Genomic DNA, 19,076 nt, shown 5'->3' with positions numbered 1-19,076 from the left:
CATAAATAAATATCTTTGATAAATAAATAAATACATGTACAATATTGCAGTTTGAGATTGCACATTACATGATTGTAGAATAGTAGGCTTTTAAAATCAAGCACAATTGTAAAACCCAATTGTAAAAAAAGTTCTGCAAGTTCAAATTCATGTTCTATTGGACCACAGAAGGCTATCTGAGTTGTGTTTCAGAATGAACTGTAGGGTGTACAGGAGTTCTTTTCGAACCACTTCCCAGGCGCAGTAACTGAAATTCTGTGAAAAAATAAATAAACTGTTAGGTCAATGTAGGGTAATATTGTCCAATGTAGAGATATTATCAAAACAATGTGTCTTTTTGTTTTTAACCTATAGCCTACCTTTTCTTTTAGGACTGCTGCAATCTTCCCAAAGTATGTCTTCAGTCCCTCTGCCCTGATGGGATAATCACTTGTATCCACACTGCCCATCATCTGCCAGAAAGAAAGAGGTAGGCGATGAATAATAATTAAAATGCCACCATACCACAATTAAACAGTTAAGCTATCTGTGTTGGTATAGCAACTCACACATTTGCTCTCTTCAATCTGGCGGTATATAATGTTCTGAAAATTCTCCAACTTCTGTTGGTCCCACTTAGTTGGCAGGTCGTCAGCTCCAAACAATGAGTCGATGTTCTTCAATGTATCATAAATAGCCTTAGCACCACTGCTGCTCAACTGAAACGGACAACAACAATAATTTCAAATAACATAAATGGCAGTTTAAAGTTTTCTACTTTCTAATCCTAACGGTTGCAAAAACTCTTTCATTCTGTAAAGAACACTTGTATATGTTGCTTGCCCTTACCTGTGGCGGGCCGGAGGTTGCAAATGCGGCGGCTGGGAATGCCAGGAAGACATTCTCCTGCAGGCACTCCAGAGGAAAATGACCCCCCTGAAAGAAAGAGAAAACACAGTATTCACGTTGAGCTATTTAGTTAAACATAGTTGGATAATACATCTCAAGTCAAAAGTGATTTAAAAAATGTACCATGTCTCTCAGTAGGTTGTGGGTTGTTCGCACCAGCTCTCCTTGTAGGTGGCAAGGCATGGGCATGGAGCAAACTTGTGCGAGGCAGAGGAAGGCGCTCATCCAAGTGATAGTCTGAAGTGCCATTCTTCGGGTAGTTAGATGACCTGTAGCAGATAATAATTGTTAGTTGAATATAATCCTGAAAATGATTCAATCATTGAAGCCTGAAGCAATGATCAAATGATAGCATGTTGTTGACTCACCTGTTGCCAGTATATTGCAAATTTCCTCCAGTCAGAATGTGGTTTGTGTTCTGATCCCATATCTGCGGATTAACTTAAATAGTGAGGATTGAAAGGATGTACAAAAAGTGAAAGGTAGTCTCACTATATTCAGAGTTAAAATGAATGATTTTGGGAAAGTTTTGCCTAGTGAACCGCAAGTCCGGATTTCCTTTTTCGTGTGCTCTACTTCACACTCGTCATGTTTTGAGTGATCGTTCATGGGAGGCACGTTGACCTCATTAGGTTTAAAAAATGTAACTCATAGCTGGCATTGTGAAGACTCAAACGTTGCTAAGAAAGACAGGGAGAAGGAGAGGGAGATAGAGAGAGAGAATATCGACCCTTTAACACCAATATTAAACTAATGGCACTTACTACAATGTTTGTTTTTAATCACAAAACTGCTATTTGCTTGTTTGTCTCTCTCTCTCTGTGTGTGTGTGTGTGTGTGTGTGTGTGTGTGTGTGTTTGCGTGCGTGCTTGCGTGTGTTTGTTTGCGTGCGTTCGTGCGTCTGTGAGAGAGAGGGAGTGAGAGATGAGGATTTAATGTGATCTCTTTCTGTTTGCATCTTCTCTCTTTAATCCCATTCATGTCTATACATTTGAATTAAACTGTTGATAATAACTGATGATTAAATAGAAATTAACCGGAATTTTATGACGTCTGTATCTGAATAATCAGGATAACATTAATATTTGACTATTTATTCATTACGAGAGACTAGCAGGACCATTTCTATAAATAAACCAATGTGCCAAGATAACATTATCGGAAGTTTATTCGAAAATGACCTAAATCCTAATTACATTTACGTCATTTAGCAGACGCTCTTATCCAGAGCGACTTACAGGAGCAATTAGTGTTAAGTGCCTTGCTCAAGGGCACATCGACAGATTTTTCACCTAGTCGGCTCGGGGATTAGAACCAGCGACCTTTCGGTTACTGACACAACGCTCTTAACCACTAAGCTACCTGCCGCCCCTAATTCTTTATAGTACTACATTTCATCGTCTTCGTTATGCTTATTTAAAGGGACAATTTCTACGATTGCTACATCCAATTTTGGACTTTTAAATTAATGATACACAGGCTACCTATTGACTCTTGAAGAATATATAACTTTTAAATGCCTCATGAGCTTAGTTCAACTGTCTTACTTCAACAGAACCCAAAATATACTTTGTTTGAAACAATATAAATCAAAACAAACACAGTATAGCTTCAAAAATGTAGTTAAACTATAATTTGATCTCTTGGCTGGTCATTACTTGAATCAATAGCTCTCTGACAGTGGTTACTTTTCTCGAACCCCATCCCTCAGCTATTTACCAAAATAGTGGTTGAGTGTCCACTATGGTGTTGTTTGAACTTCAAATTGCCCCTTTAAAAAAGTAAGTCTATAAACGAATGAATGCATGAAAGACTGAATGGATGAATGCATGGATGACAGAATATATAAATGAATTAATAAAAACAATATGATAATAGATGCATGTATTTTTCATTTCATTGTATTATAAATATATCAATCAGTCAGTCAGTGAATATATCAGCCATCAATCTATTAGCCAGTCTCAGGAACATGTCACATGTCTCCAATGATGATTCTGTGGTTGTCCAACAGACCGCTTCTTCCTCACGGCTTGACTCTGCTGTCGATGGATTTTTAAAACTGCACAATTTTGTAGCGAACCTCCGCTCATACGATCTTCCATGCACATGCGCTGTGTTCCTGGAACTTATACAAGCCATGCATTTTTTCACTCAACTCAACCACAGCAGGTGCTGCACCAGCGCATCTGACGAAACTAAAACCGAGCTTGGAAGTTCCAAGTTGCATATGTGAGTTGTGGCAACGAAATTCATCCGATTTGTGGTGATCTAGAACTTTTCCTCAGATTAATTTAGCCTCTTTTCCAGTGCATTTGATATTGGACCCACCTTCTGTTTCAAGACGGTGATCAGCTTGTCGAAATATGTTTTCATAGACGCGTTGGCTGAAGTAACCAACCCTCCATCTCCAGAGGATGCCCCAACACCACATCTGACCTGGAGACAAAACACAATTGTGCTGAGTGAATTAATTCTGTCTTAAGACAGGTTCTGAAAATATATCGTTGATATTAAATCACAAATTAAAGACCTATGCCAATTATTGTCTGCCCCCCAAATATAGCTTAGGCTACACCATGAGGGATCATACTTACGCATCCCTCTAATTTCTTAATTTAACTGGTAATCCGTTTTTGAACAGGCTCAGTGTTTCCTTGTTCCAGGTGACAGAAGTCAGGCTGTTAAATAATTGGTCCATATATCCCAAAGCCTCTAAAGCAACCACAGAGACGTCCTCGCCCTGGATAAAAGAAAACAAGGTTTTAGTCATTAGGGTGTCTCATAAATTACATGGTTAAACTTCCAATTTACCACTTTGAAATTGCAAGAAATCATATACTATAGTTTAGGCTATCAAAATCTTGCTATATGATACTGAAGTGTATCCTACCTGTGTGTTCTTGTAAACATGCGCTGTAAACATGCGCTCGACTTTTCTTTTAGACGCAAAGCTGGAAATTGTCCACCCCTGAAATAAAGTCATATCAATATAAATAAGTGAACTGTATTGGGATATTAACCTTAAATGAAACATTGTGGTACAGAGAGTGAAAGCATTGGTTAGATAAAATGTGCTATAATAAATACATTAAAATGTAGGCCTAAAAATGAGATATATTGAGCATCAAATTGTGCACACCAAATAGCAGACTGGTGCATAAACTGCGTCCACCTGCACGGATCGGATGCTGCTGTGTCTAGGCAGAACATAGTCAGACAGATGCGCAACCATTTCAATACAGCCCTGTTTCTTTTGACAGAAATTGAGTCCAACAGACATTAGAAATGATTAACAACCTATTATCTTGATTCGATATGATACTTACATTGCTGAAGTATACACCCAAGTATCGCTTCATGAAGGTATACAAAAATAATTCGTGGTGAAGAAGGTAGCATGGTTCAGGCTTTCGCTTCCCTTTATAAGCCTCAATTTTCAGTGGGTGATTCTTAATTATGCTATTGTGAAATTAATCAGGAAAATATAATGCAAGTGAACCATTTTCATACATGTCTATGCAAATAATTGCATTGGAGCAATGCATTCAATGATACCATTAAGCAGTTATTCAGCAGGCAATATTGAATATGAAAAACGAATAACTCTATAATACAATGTTGCAGGGCTCTGTCTTATTAAATGAGGGCCATGATCAATATAAATATGCTGAAATTGTGGACATTGCACACCACACGTTTCAGCTTCTGTGTAGGGTTAGCAAGAACCATTGTTTCAATAGGCGTTTATAATAATAATGATAATATGCCATTTAGCAGACGCTTTTATCCAAAGCGACTTAGAGTCGTGCGTGCATACATTTTTGTGTATGGGTGGTCCAGGGGATCGAACCCACTATCTTGGCGTTACAAGCGCCGTGCTCTACCAGCTGAGCTACAGAGGACCAGGCGTTTCACAGATACCACATTTTGCTCAAACATTTAGTCCGTTGACTCTCTTTTAATCAGACAGTGCAATCTGAAGCATATGGCTGTTCAGTGTTTATATTGCACATCCTTGAAATAAAAATAGATGTTATTAATAGAGAGACTGATAGTGTTGAATGAAGGCTAAAGTTCGACCATTTTACCTCACTGCTTGTGAATTCACTGTGCACCTGTTCAGTCTATTCGGCTAATATTGTTCCGATTACGTTATTGATTGTGGAACCCAATTTCACTGAGGGGGTTGGAACCATAGAATTAGGAATTCGAATAATTTAATAGGAACTCTATGGTAGGAAAGGAATTCGTATAGGAGCTTAGAGTGCAACGTTCAAAACAGGCCCGCCCTGTCCAGTACTAAAACACACTTAATTGAAAAAATGCTTTTGAATATAACTACATTTTGAGAAGATACATTTTACTTGTTTTTATGGCTTTCCTTTATGGATTAGTAGGCTATACAATTAATTGTACTGCCATCCGTGCATATGTCCCGAGCATTTTTAACCAAAATCTGAATGTTCACACACCGACAGACTTCGCTACAGAATGAGCACTCAGATTAACAATATTTAAAAGTATAAAAATGTTTATTAACTTAACATTTGATGAAATTTAACATATAGGCACGATTTTCAAAGAGATAAATAAATACATTCATAAATAGGCCTACATAAATAAATATCCTTGATAAATAAATAAATACATGTACAATATTGCAGTTTGACATTGCACATTACATGATTGTAGAATAGTAGGCTTTTAAAATCAAGCACAATTGTAAAACCCAATTGTAAAAAGTTCTGCAAGTTCAAATTCATGTTCTGTTGGACCACAGAAGGCTATCAGAGTTGTGTTTCAGAATGAACTGTAGGGTGTACAGGAGTTCTTTTCGAACCACTTCCCAGGCGCAGTAACTGAAATTCTGTGAAAATAAAAATAAACTGTTAGGGCAATGTAGGGTAATATTGTCCAATGTAGAGATATTATCAAAACAATGTGTCTTTTTGTTTTTACCCTATAGCCTACCTTTTCTTTTAGGACTGCTGCAATCTTCCCAAAGTATGTCTTCAGTCCCTCTGCCCTGATGGGATAATCACTTGTATCCACACTGCCCATCATCTGCCAGAAAGAAAGAGGTAGGCGATGAATAATAATTCAAATGCCACCATACCACAATTAAACAGTTAAGCTATCTGTGTTGGCATAGCAACTCACACATTTGCTCTCTTCAATCTGGCGGTATATAATATTCTGAAAATTCTCCAACTTCTGTTGGTCCCACTTAGTTGGCAGGTCGTCAGCTCCAAACAATGAGTCGATGTTCTTCAATGTATCATAAATAGCCTTAGCACCACTGCTGCTCAACTGAAACGGACAACAACAATAATTTCAAATAACATGAATGGCAGTTTAAAGTTTTCTACTTTCTAATCCTAACGGTTGCAAAAACTCTTTCATGTTGTAAAGAACACTTGGATATGCGCGCTTGCCCTTACCTGTGGCGTGCCGGAGGTTGCAAATGCGGCGGCTGGGAATGTCATGAAGACATTCTCCTGCAGGCACTCCAGAGGAAAATGACCCCCCTGAAAGAAAGAGAAAACACAGTGTTCACGTTGAGCTATTCAGTTAAACATAGTTGGATAATACATCTCAAGTCAAAAGTAATTTAAAAAATGGACCATGTCTCTCAGTAGGTTGTGGGTTGTTCGCACCAGCTGTCCCTGTAGGTGGCAAGGCATGGGCATGGAGCAAACTTGTGCGAGGCAGAGGAAGGCGCTCATCCAAGTAATAGCCTGAAGTGCCATTCTTAGTGTAGTTAGATGACCTGCAGCAGATGATCATTGTTAGTTGAATATAATCCTGAATATGATTCATTCATTGAAGCCTGATGCAATTATCAAATGATAGCATGTTGTTGACTCACCTGTTGCCAGTATATTGCAAATTTCCTCCAGTCAGAATGTGGTTTGTGTTCTGATCCCATATCTGCGGATTAACACTTAAATAGTGAGGATTGAACGGATGTACAAAAAGTGAAAGGGAGTCTCACTAAATTAAGAGTTAAAATGAATGAATTTGGGAAAGTTTTGCCTGGTGAACCGCAAGACCGGATTTCCCTTTTCGTGTGCTCTACTTCCCTCTCGTCATGTTTTGAGTGATCGTTCATGGGAGGCACGTTGTCCTCAGTAGGTTTAAAAAGTGTAACTCATAGCAGACCTTGTGAAGACTGAAACGTTGCTAAGAAAGACAGTGAGAAGGAGAGGGAGAGAGAGAGAATATCGACCCTTTAACACCAATATTAAACTAATTTGCTTGTTTGTCTCTCTCTCTCTCTCTCTGTGTGTGTGTGTGTGTGTGTGTGTTTGCGTGCGTGCGTGCGTTTGTTTGTTTGCGTGCGTGCGTGTGTATGTGTCTGTGAGAGAGAGGGAGTGAGAGATGAGGATTTAATGTGATCTCTTTCTGTTTGCATCTTCTGTCTTTAATCCCATTCATGTCTATACATTTGAATTAAACTGTTGATAATAACAATGATTAAATAGAAATTAACCGGCATTTTATGAAGTCTGTATCTGAATAATCAGGATAACATTAACGTTTGACTAGTGATTCCTTACGAGAGACTAGCAGGCACATTTCTATAAATAAACCAATGTGCCAATATGTTGTGATAACATTATCGTAGGTTTATTAGAAAATGACCTAAATCCTAATTCCTAATAGCACTACATTTCATCGTCTTTGATATGCTTAGTTAAAGTGGCAATATCTGCGATTGCTACATCAAATTTTGGACTTTTAAATTAATGATACACAGGCTATCTATTGACTCTTGTCACGGATTCTGCCGAGGCTGCTCCTCCTCCTTGCTCGGGCAGGTTTCAGCGTTCGTCGTCCCCGGAGTACTAGCTACTGCCGATCGATGTTATCGGTGTCTGTCTAGTCTTGTCTGTATTGTTTACACCTGTTCATCATTATGTTTGATTGTTGCCCTATAATTACCCCTGTCTCTCATCGTTATCTTGTGTGTGATTGTTTCCCTTCACGTATGTCGTTTTGTGAGCGGGTATTTTCCTCCCTGTGTGGAGTTATTCTGTGTTCATCTTTTCAATATTGGATTAAAGTACGTTTCCAAGAGTTCCGTGTCCTGCGCCTGACTTCTTCAACCGCATCTCACTGACAGCCGTGACAACTCTTGAAGAATATATAACTTTTAAAAGCCTCATGAGCTTAGTTCAACTGTTTTACCTCAACATAACCCCAAATACACTTTGTTTGAAACAATATAAATCTAAACAAACACTGCATAGCTTCAAAATTTAGTTAAAACTATCATTTTGATCTCTTGGGTGGAAAATACTTGAATCAATAGCTCTCTGACAGTGGTTACTTGTCTTGAACCCCATCCGTCAGCTATTTACCAAAATAGTGGTTGACTGTCCACTATGGTGTTGTTTGAACTTCAGATTGCCCCTTTAAAAAAGTAAGTCTATAAACAAATGAATGCATGAAAGACTGAATGGATGAATGCATGGATGACTGAATATATAAATGAATGAATAAAAACAATATGATAATAGAAGCATGTATTTTTCATTTAATTCTATTATAAATATATCAATCAGTCAGTCAGTAAATATATCATGTCACATGTCTCCAACGATGATTCTGTGGTTGTCCAACAGACCGCTTCTTCCTCACGGCTTGACTCTGCTGTCGAGGGATTTTTAAAACTGCACAATTTTGTAGCGAACCTCCGCTCATACGATCTCCCATGCACATGCACTGTGTTCCTGGAACTTATACAAGCCATGCATTTTTTCACTCAACTCAACCACAGCAGGTGCTGCACCAGCGCATCTGAGGAAACTAAAACCGAGCTTGGAAGTTCCAAGTTTCATATGTGAGTTGTGGCAACGAAATTCATCCGATTTGTGGTGATCTAGAACTTTTCCTCTGATTAATTTAGCCTCTTTTCCAGTGCATTTGATATTGGACCCACCTTCTGTTTCAAGACGGTGTTCAGCTTGTCGAAATATGTTTTCAAAGACGCGTTGCCTGAAGTAACCAACCCTCCATCTCCAGAGGATGCCCCAACACCACATCTGACCTGGAGACAAAATAAAATTGTGCTGAGTGAATTAATTCTGTCTTAAGACAGGTTATGAAAATATATAGTTGATATTAAATCACAAATTAAAGACCTATGCCAATTATTGTCTGCCCCCCAAATATAGCTTAGGCTACACCATGAGGGATCTTACTGACGCATCCCTCTAATTTCTTAATTTAACTGGTAATCTGTTTTTGAACAGGTTCAGCATTTCCTTGTTCCAGGTGACAGAAGTCGGGCTGTTAAATAATTGGGCCATATATCCCAAAGCCTCTAAAGCAACCACAGAGACGTCCTCGCCCTGGATAAAAGAAAACAAGGTTTTAGGCATTAGGGTGTCTCATAAATTACATGGTTAAACTTCCAATTTACCACTTTGAAATTGCAAGAAATCATATACTATAGTTTAAGCTATCAAAATCTTGCTATATGATACTGAAGTGTATCCTACCCGTGTGTTCTTGTAAACATGCGCTGTAAACATTCGCTCGACTTTTCTTTTAGAAGCAAAGCTGGAAATTGTCCACCCCTGAAATAAAGTCATTTCAATATAAATAAGTGAACTGTATTGGGATAGTAACCTTAAATGAAACATTGTGGTACAGAGAGTGAAAGCATTGGTTAGATAAAATGTGCTATAATAAATACATTAAAATGTAGGCCTAAAAATGAGATATATTGAGCATCAAATTGTGCACACCAAATAGCAGACTGGTGCATAAACTGCGTCCACCTGCACGGATCGGATGCTGCTGTGTCTAGGCAGAACATAGTCAGACAGATGCGCAACAATTTCAATACAGCCCTGTTTCTTTTGATAGAAATTGAGTCCAACAGACATTAGAAATGATTAACAACCTATTATCTTGATTCGATATGATACTTACATTGCTGAAGTATACACCCAAGTATCGCTTCATGAAGGTATACAAAAATAATTCGTGGTGAAGAAGGTAGCATGGTTCAGGCTTTCGCTTCCCTTTATAAGCCCCAATTTTCATTGGGTGATTCTTAATTATGCTATTGTGAAATTAATCAGGAAAATATAATGCAAGTGAACCATTTTCATACATGTCTATGCAAATAATTGCATTGGAGCAATGCATTTAATGATAACATTAAGCAGTTATTCAGCAGGCAATTTTGAATATGAAAAACGAATAACTCTATAATACAATGTTGCAGGGCTCTGTCTTATTAAATGAGGGCCATGATCAATATAAATATGCTGAAATTGTGGACATTGCACACCACACTTTTCAGATTCTGTGTAGGGTTAGCAAGAACCATTGTTTCAATACGCGTTTCACAGAGACCACATTTTGCTCACACATTTAGTCCGTTGACTCTCTTTTAATCAGGCAGTGCAATCTGAAGCATATGGCTGTTCAGTGTTTATATTGCACATCCTTGAAATAAAAATAGATGTTATTAATAGAGAGACTGATAGTTTTGAATGAAGGCTAAATTTCGACCATTTTACCTCACTGCTTGTGAATTCACTGTGCACCTGTTCAGTCTATTCGGCTAATATTGTTCCGATTACGTTATTGATTGTGGAACCCAATTTCACTGAGGGGGTTGGAACCATAGAATTAGGAATTCGAATAATTTAATAGGAACTCTATGGTAGGAAAGGAATTCGTATAGGAGCTCAAAGTGCAACGTTCAAAACAGGCCCGCCCTGTCCAGTACTAAAACACACTTAATTGAAAAAAGGCTTTTGAATATAACTACATTTTGAGAAGATACATTTAACTTGTTTTTATGGCTTTCCTTTATGGATTAGTAGGCTATACAATTAATTGTACTGCCATCCGTGCATATGTCCCGAGCATTTTTAACCAAAATCTGAATGTTCACACACCGACAGACTTGGCTACAGAATGAGCACTCAGATTAACAATATTTAAAAGTATATATTTTTTTATTAATTTAACATTTGATGAAGATTAACATATAGGCACGATTTTCAAACAGATAAATAAATACATTCATAAATAAGCCTACATAAATAAATATCTTTGATAAATAAATAAATACATGTACAATATTGCAGTTTGACATTGCACATTACATGATTGTAGAATAGTAGGCTTTTAAAATCAAGCACAATTGTAAAACCCAATTGTAAAAAAAGTTCTGCAAGTTCAAATTCATGTTCTGTTGGACCACAGAAGGCTATCAGAGTTGTGTTTCAGAATGAACTGCAGGGTGTACAGGAGTTCTTTTCGAACCACTTCCCAGGCGCAGTAACTGAAATTCTGTTAAAATAAAAATAAACTGTTAGGTCAATGTAGGGTAATATTGTCCAATGTAGAGATATTATCAAAACAATGTGTCTTTTTGTTTTTAACCTATAGCCTACCTTTTCTTTTAGGACTGCTGCAATCTTCCCAAAGTATGTCTTCAGTCCCTCTGCCCTGATGGGATAATCACTTGTATCCACACTGCCCATCATCTGCCAGAAAGAAAGAGGTAGGCGATGAATAATAATTAAAATGCCACCATACCACAATTAAACAGTTAAGCTATCTGTGTTGGCATAGCAACTCACACATTTGCTCTCTTCAATCTGGCGGTATATAATATTCTGAAAATTCTCCAACTTCTGTTGGTCCCACTTAGTTGGCAGGTCGTCAGCTCCAAACAATGAGTCGATGTTCTTCAATGTATCATAAATAGCCTTAGCACCATTGCTGCTCAACTGAAACGGACAACAACAATAATTTCAAATAACATAAATGGCAGTTTAAAGTGTTCTACTTTCTAATCCTAACGGTTGCAAAAACTCTTTCATTCTGTAAAGAACACTTGTATATGTTGCTTGCCCTTACCTGTGGCGGGCCGGAGGTTGCAAATGCGGCGGCTGGGAATGCCAGGAAGACATTCTGCTGCAGGCACTCCAGAGGAAAATGACCCCCCTGAAAGAAAGAGAAAACACAGTATTCACGTTGAGCTATTCAGTTAAACATAGTTGGATAATACATCTCAAGTCAAAAGTAATTTAAAAAATTTACCATGTCTCTCAGTAGGTTGTGGGTTGTTCGCACCAGCTCTCCTTGTAGGTGGCAAGGCATGGGCATGGAGCAAACTTGTGCGAGGCAGATGAAGGCGCTCATCCAAGTCATAGTCTGAAGTGCCATTCTTCGGGTAGTTAGATGACCTGTAGCAGATAATCATTGTTAGTTGAATATAATCCTGAAAATGATTCAATCATTGAAGCCTGAAGCAATGATCAAATGATAGCATGTTGTTGACTTACCTGTTGCCAGTATATTGCAAATTTCCTCCAGTCAGAATGTGGTTTGTGTTCTGATCCCATATCTGCGGATTAACTTAAATAGTGAGGATTGAAAGGATGTACAAAAAGTGAAAGGTAGTCTCACTATATTCAGAGTTAAAATGAATGATTTTGGGAAAGTTTTGCCTAGTGAACCGCAAGTCCGGATTTCCTTTTTCGTGTGCTCTACTTCACACTCGTCATGTTTTGAGTGATCGTTCATGGGAGGCACGTTGACCTCATTAGGTTTAAAAAAATGTAACTCATAGCTGGCATTGTGAAGACTCAAACGTTGCTAAGAAAGACAGGGAGAATGAGAGGGAGAGAGAGAGAGATAATATCGACCCTTTAACACCAATATTAAACTAATGGCACTTACTACAATGTTTGTTTTTTAATCACAAAACTGCTATTTGCTTGTTTGTCTCTCTCTATCTGTGTGTGTGTGTGTGTGTGTGTGTGTGTGTGTGTGTGTGTGTGTGTGTGTGTGTTTGCGTGCGTACTTGCGTGTGTTTGTTTGCGTGCGTTCGTGCGTCTGTGAGAGAGAGGGAGTGAGAGATGAGGATTTAATGTGATCTCTTTCTGTTTGCATCTTCTCTCTTTAATCCCATTCATGTCTATACATTTGAATTAAACTGTTGATAATAACTGATGATTAAATAGAAATTAACCGGAATTTTATGACGTCTGTATCTGAATAATCAGTTTAACATTAATATTTGACTATTTATTCATTACGAGAGACTAGCAGGACCATTTCTATAAATAAACCAATGTGCCAAGATAACATTATCGGAAGTTTATTCGAAAATGACCTAAATCCTAATTACATTTACATTTTAGTTATTTAGCAGACGCTCTTATCCAGAGCGACTTACAGGAGCAATTAGGGTTAAGTGCCTTGCTCAAGGGCACATCGACAGATTTTTCACCTAGTCGGCTCGGGGATTAGAACCAACGACCTTTCGGTTACTGGCACAACGCTCTTAACCACTAAGCTACCTGCCGCCCCTAATTCTTTATAGTACTACATTTCATCGTCTTGGATATGCTTATTTAAAGGGGCAATTTCTACGATTGCTACATCCAATTTTGGACTTTTAAATTAATGATACACAGGCTACCTATTGACTCTTGAAGAATATATAACTTTTAAATGCCTCATGAGCTTAGTTCAACTGTCTTACTTCAACAGAACCCAAAATATACTTTGTTTGAAACAATATAAATCAAAACAAACACAGTATAGCTTCAAAAATGTAGTTAAACTATAATTTGATCTCTTGGCTGGTCATTACTTGAATCAATAGCTCTCTGACAGTGGTTACTTTTCTCGAACCCCATCCCTCAGCTATTTACCAAAATAGTGGTTGAGTGTCCACTATGGTGTTGTTTGAACTTCAAATTGCCCCTTTAAAAAAGTAAGTCTATAAACGAATGAATGCATGAAAGACTGAATGGATTAATATATGGATGACAGAATATATAAATAAATTAATAAAAACAATATGATTATAGATGCATGTATTTTTCATTTCATTGTATTATAAATATATCAATCAGTCAGTCAGTGAATATATCAGCCATCAATCTATTAGCCAGTCTCAGGAACATGTCACATGTCTCCAATGATGATTCTGTGGTTGTCCAACAGACCGCTTCTTCCTCACGGCTTGACTCTGCTGTCGAGGGATTTTTAAAACTGCACAATTTTGTAGCGAACCTCCGCTCATACGATCTTCCATGCACATGCGCTGTGTTCCTGGAACTTATACAAGCCATGCATTTTTTCACTCAACTCAACCACAGCAGGTGCTGCACCAGCGCATCTGACGAAACTAAAACCGAGCTTGGAAGTTCAAGTTGCATATGTGAGTTGTGGCAACGAAATTCATCCGATTTGTGGTGATCTAGAACTTTTCTTCAGATTAATTTAGCCTCTTTTCCAGTGCATTTGATATTGGACCCACCTTCTGTTTCAAGACGGTGTTCAGCTTGTCGAAATTTGTTTTCATAGACGCGTTGGCTGAAGTAACCAACCCTCCATCTCCAGAGGATGCCCCAACACCACATCTGACCTGGAGACAAAATACAATTGTGCTGAGTGAATTAATTCTGTCTCAAGACAGGTTCTGAAAATATATCGTTGATATTAAATCACAAATTAAAGACCTATGCCAATTATTGTCTGCCCCCCAAATATAGCTTAGGCTACACCATGAGGGATCATACTTACGCATCCCTCTAATTTCTTAACTTAACTGGTAATCTGTTTTTGAACAGGCTCAGTGTTTCCTTGTTCCAGGTGACAGAAGTCAGGCTGTTAAATAATTGGTCCATATATCCCAAAGCCTCTAAAGCAACCACAGAGACGTCCTCGCCCTGGATAAAAGAAAACAAGGTTTTAGTCATTAGGGTGTCTCATAAATTACATGGTTAAACTTCCAATTTACCACTTTGAAATTGCAAGAAATCATATACTATAGTTTAGGCTATCAAAATCTTGCTATATGATACTGAAGTGTATCCTACCTGTGTGTTCTTGTAAACATGCGCTGTAAACATGCGCTCGACTTTTCTTTTAGACGCAAAGCTGGAAATTGTCCACCCCTGAAATAAAGTCATATCAATATAAATAAGTGAACTGTATTGGGATATTAACCTTAAATGAAACATTGTGGTACAGAGAGTGAAAGCATTGGTTAGATAAAATGTGCTATAATAAATACATTAAAATGTAGGCCTAAAAATGAGATATATTGAGCATCAAATTGTGCACACCAAATAGCAGACTGGTGCATAAACTGCGTCCACCTGCACGGATCGGATGCTGCTGTGTCTAGGCAGAACATAGTCAGACAGATGCGCAACCATTTCAATACAGCCCTGTTTCTTTTGACAGAAATTGAGTCCAACAGACATTAGAAATGATTAACAACCTATTATCTTGATTCGATATGATACTTACATTGCTGAAGTATACACCCAAGTATCGCTTCATGAAGGTATACAAAAATAATTCGTGGTGAAGAAGGTAGCATGGTTCAGGCTTTCGCTTCCCTTTATAAGCCCCAATTTTCAGTGGGTGATTCTTAATTATGCTATTGTGAAATTAATCAGGAAAATATAATGCAAGTGAACCATTTTCATACATGTCTATGCAAATAATTGCATTGGAGCAATGCATTCAATGATAACATTAAGCAGTTATTCAGCAGGCAATATTGAATATGAAAAACGAATAACTCTATAATACAATGTTGCAGGGCTCTGTCTTATTAAATGAGGGCCATGATCAATATAAATATGCTGAAATTGTGGACATTGCACACCACACGTTTCAGCTTCTGTGTAGGGTTAGCAAGAACCATTGTTTCAATAGGCGTTTATAATAATAATGATAATAATAATAATATGCCATTTAGCAGACGCTTTTATCCAAAGCGACTTAGAGTCGTGCGTGCATACATTTTTGTGTATGGGTGGTCCAGGGGATCGAACCCACTACCTTGGCGTTACAAGCGCCGTGCTCTACCAGCTGAGCTACAGAGGACCAGGCGTTTCACAGATACCACATTTTGCTCAAACATTTAGTCCGTTGACTCTCTTTTAATCAGACAGTGCAATCTGAAGCATATGGCTGTTGTGTTTATATTGCACATCCTTGAAATAAAAATAGATGTTATTAATAGAGAGATTGATAGTTTTGAATGAAGGCTAAAGTTCGACCATTTTACCTCACTGCTTGTGAATTCACTGTGCACCTGTTCAGTCTATTCGGCTAATATTGTTCCGATTACGTTATTGATTGTGGAACCCAATTTCACTGAGGGGGTTGGAACCATAGAATTAGGAATTCGAATAATTTAATAGGAACTCTATGGTAGGAAAGGAATTCGTATAGGAGCTTAAAGTGCAACGTTCAAAACAGGCCCGCCCTGTCCAGTACTAAAACACACTTAATTGAAAAAATGCTTTTGAATATAACTACATTTTGAGAAGATACATTTTACTTGTTTTTATGGCTTTCCTTTATGGATTAGTAGGCTATACAATTAATTGTACTGCCATCCGTGCATATGTCCCGAGCATTTTTAACCAAAATCTGAATGTTCACACACCGACAGACTTCGCTACAGAATGAGCACTCAGATTAACAATATTTAAAAGTATAAAAATGTTTATTAACTTAACATTTGATGAAAATTAACATATAGGCACGATTTTCAAAGAGATAAATAAATACATTCATAAATAGGCCAACATAAATAAATATCCTTGATAAATAAATAAATACATGTACAATATTGCAGTTTGACATTGCACATTACATGATTGTAGAATAGTAGGCTTTTAAAATCAAGCACAATTGTAAAACCCAATTGTAAAAAGTTCTGCAAGTTCAAATTCATGTTCTGTTGGACCACAGAAGGCTATCAGAGTTGTGTTTCAGAATGAACTGTAGGGTGTACAGGAGTTCTTTTCGAACCACTTCCCAGGCGCAGTAACTGAAATTCTGTGAAAATAAAAATAAACTGTTAGGGCAATGTAGGGTAATATTGTCCAATGTAGAGATATTATCAAAACAATGTGTCTTTTTGTTTTTACCCTATAGCCTACCTTTTCTTTTAGGACTGCTGCAATCTTCCCAAAGTATGTCTTCAGTCCCTCTGCCCTGATGGGATAATCACTTGTATCCACACTGCCCATCATCTGCCAGAAAGAAAGAGGTAGGCGATGAATAATAATTAAAATGCCACCATACCACAATTAAACAGTTAAGCTATCTGTGTTGGCATAGCAACTCACACATTTGCTCTCTTCAATCTGGCGGTATATAATATTCTGAAAATTCTCCAACTTCTGTTGGTCCCACTTAGTTGGCAGGTCGTCAGCTCCAAACAATGAGTCGATGTTCTTCAATGTATCATAAATAGCCTTAGCACCACTGCTGCTCAACTGAAACGGACAACAACAATAATTTCAAATAACATGAATGGCAGTTTAAAGTTTTCTACTTTCTAATCCTAACGGTTGCTAAAACTATTTCATTCTATAAAGAACACTTGTATATGTTGCTTGCCCTTACCTGTGGCGCGCCGGAGGTTGCAAATGCGGCGGCTGGGAATGCCAGGAAGACATTCTGCTGTAGGCACTCCAGAGGAAAATGACCCCCCTGAAAGAAAGAGAAAACACAGTATTCACGTTGACCTATTCAGTTAAACATAGTTGGATAATATATCTAAAGTCAAAAGTAATTTAAAAAATGTACCATGTCTCTCAGAAGGTTGTGGGTTGTTCGCACCAACTGTCCCTGTAGGTGGCAAGGCATGGGCATGGAGCAAACTTGTGCGAGGCAGAGGAAGGCGCTCATCCAAGTGATAGCCTGAAGTGCCATTCTTAGGGTAGTTAGATGACCTGCAGCAGATGATCATTGTTAGTTGAATATAATCCTGAAAATGATTCATTCATTGAAACCTGAAGCAATTATCAAATGATAGCATGTTGTTGACTCACCTGTTGCCAGTATATTGCAAATTTCCTCCAGTCAGAATGTGGTTTGTGTTATGATCCAATATCTGCGGATTAACACTTAAATAGTGAGGATTGAACGGATGTACAAAAAGTGAAAGGGAGTCTCACTAAATTAAGAGTTAAAATGAATGAATTTGGGAATGTTTTGCCTGGTGAACCGCAAGACCGGATTTCCCTTTTCGTGTGCTCTACTTCCCTCTAGTCATGTTTTGAGTGATCGTTCATGGGAGGCACGTTGTCCTCAGTAGGTTTAAAAAGTGTAACTCACAGCAGACCTTGTGAAGACTGAAACGTTGCTAAGAAAGACAGGGAGAAGGAGAGGGAGAGTGAGAGAATATCGACCCTTTAACACCAATATTAAACTAATGGAACTTACTGAAATGTTTGTTTTTTAATCACAAAACTGCTATTTGCTTGTTTGTCTCTCTCTCTCACTCTCTCTCTCTCTCTCTCTCTCTCTCTGTGTGTGTGTGTGTGTGTGTGCGTGCGTTTGTTTGTTTGCGTGCGTGCGTGCGTTTGTTTGTTTGCGTGCGTGCGTGCGTGTGTATGTGTCTGTGAGAGAGAGGGAGTGAGAGATGAGGATTTAATGTGATCTCTTTCTGTTTGAATCTTCTGTCTTTAATCCCATTCATGTCTATACATTTGAATTAAACTGTTGATAATAACAATGATTAAATAGAAATTAACCGGCATTTTATGAAGTCTGTATCTGAATAATCAGGATAACATTAACATTTGACTAGTGATTCCTTACGAGAGACTAGCAGGCACATTTCTATAAATAAACCAATGTGCCAATATGTTGTGATAACATTATCGTAGGTTTATTAGAAAATGACCTAAATCCTAATTCCTAATAGCACTACATTTCATCGTCTTGGATATGCTTAGTTAAAGTGGCAATATCTGCGATTGCTACATCAAATTTTGGACTTTTAAATTAATGATACACAGGCTATCTATTGACTCTTGTCACGGATTCTGCCGAGGCTGCTCCTCCTCCTTCCTCGGGCAGACTTCGGCGTTCGTCGACCCCGGAGTACTAGCTACTGCCGATCGATGTTATCGGTATCTGTCTAGTCTTGTCTGTATTTTTAACACCTGTTCATCATTATGTTTGATTGTTGCCCTATAATTACCCCTGTCTCTCATCGTTATCTTGTGTGTGATTGTTTCCCTTCACGTATGTCGTTTTGTGAGCGGGTATTTTCCTCCCTGTGTGGAGTTATTCTGTGTTCATCTTTTCAATATCGGATTAAAATACGTTTCCAAGAGTTCCGTGTCCTGCGCCTGACTTCTTCAACCGCATCT

General features: G+C 38.1%; 4 protein-coding genes across 4 annotated transcripts; all 4 read right to left on the bottom strand.

Annotated features, from left to right (window-relative positions):
- Nucleotides 1–147: 147 nt before the first annotated feature.
- LOC311101211 (interferon alpha-7-like) lies at nt 148–1,137 on the bottom strand (the record flags this gene model as incomplete). Its single annotated transcript, XM_084142317.1, has 5 exons — nt 148–255; nt 360–452; nt 549–698; nt 829–915; nt 1,012–1,137. 5 exons carry the CDS (start codon nt 1,135–1,137, stop codon nt 148–150), a joined length of 564 nt encoding a protein of 187 aa, XP_083998443.1.
- Nucleotides 1,138–5,650: 4,513 nt separating this feature from the next.
- LOC311101203 (interferon alpha-7-like) lies at nt 5,651–6,641 on the bottom strand (the record flags this gene model as incomplete). Its single annotated transcript, XM_084142306.1, has 5 exons — nt 5,651–5,758; nt 5,863–5,955; nt 6,052–6,201; nt 6,333–6,419; nt 6,516–6,641. The coding sequence occupies 5 exons, from the start codon at nt 6,639–6,641 to the stop codon at nt 5,651–5,653; spliced, it is 564 nt and encodes a 187-aa protein (XP_083998432.1).
- A 4,462-nt stretch (nt 6,642–11,103) lies between these two features.
- LOC311101237 (interferon alpha-7-like) lies at nt 11,104–12,093 on the bottom strand (the record flags this gene model as incomplete). Its single annotated transcript, XM_084142349.1, has 5 exons — nt 11,104–11,211; nt 11,316–11,408; nt 11,505–11,654; nt 11,785–11,871; nt 11,968–12,093. 5 exons carry the CDS (start codon nt 12,091–12,093, stop codon nt 11,104–11,106), a joined length of 564 nt encoding a protein of 187 aa, XP_083998475.1.
- A 4,545-nt stretch (nt 12,094–16,638) lies between these two features.
- Nucleotides 16,639–17,628, bottom strand: LOC311101194 (interferon alpha-7-like; the record flags this gene model as incomplete). Its single annotated transcript, XM_084142294.1, has 5 exons — nt 16,639–16,746; nt 16,851–16,943; nt 17,040–17,189; nt 17,320–17,406; nt 17,503–17,628. The coding sequence occupies 5 exons, from the start codon at nt 17,626–17,628 to the stop codon at nt 16,639–16,641; spliced, it is 564 nt and encodes a 187-aa protein (XP_083998420.1).
- Between the last annotated feature and the right edge of the window lie 1,448 nt (nt 17,629–19,076).

Source organism: Coregonus lavaretus (genome assembly GCF_964263955.1).
Source record: "Coregonus lavaretus genome assembly, chromosome: 2".
NCBI classification, from domain to species: domain Eukaryota; kingdom Metazoa; phylum Chordata; class Actinopteri; order Salmoniformes; family Salmonidae; genus Coregonus; species Coregonus lavaretus.
This window is presented reverse-complemented; position numbering and strand designations above follow the sequence as displayed.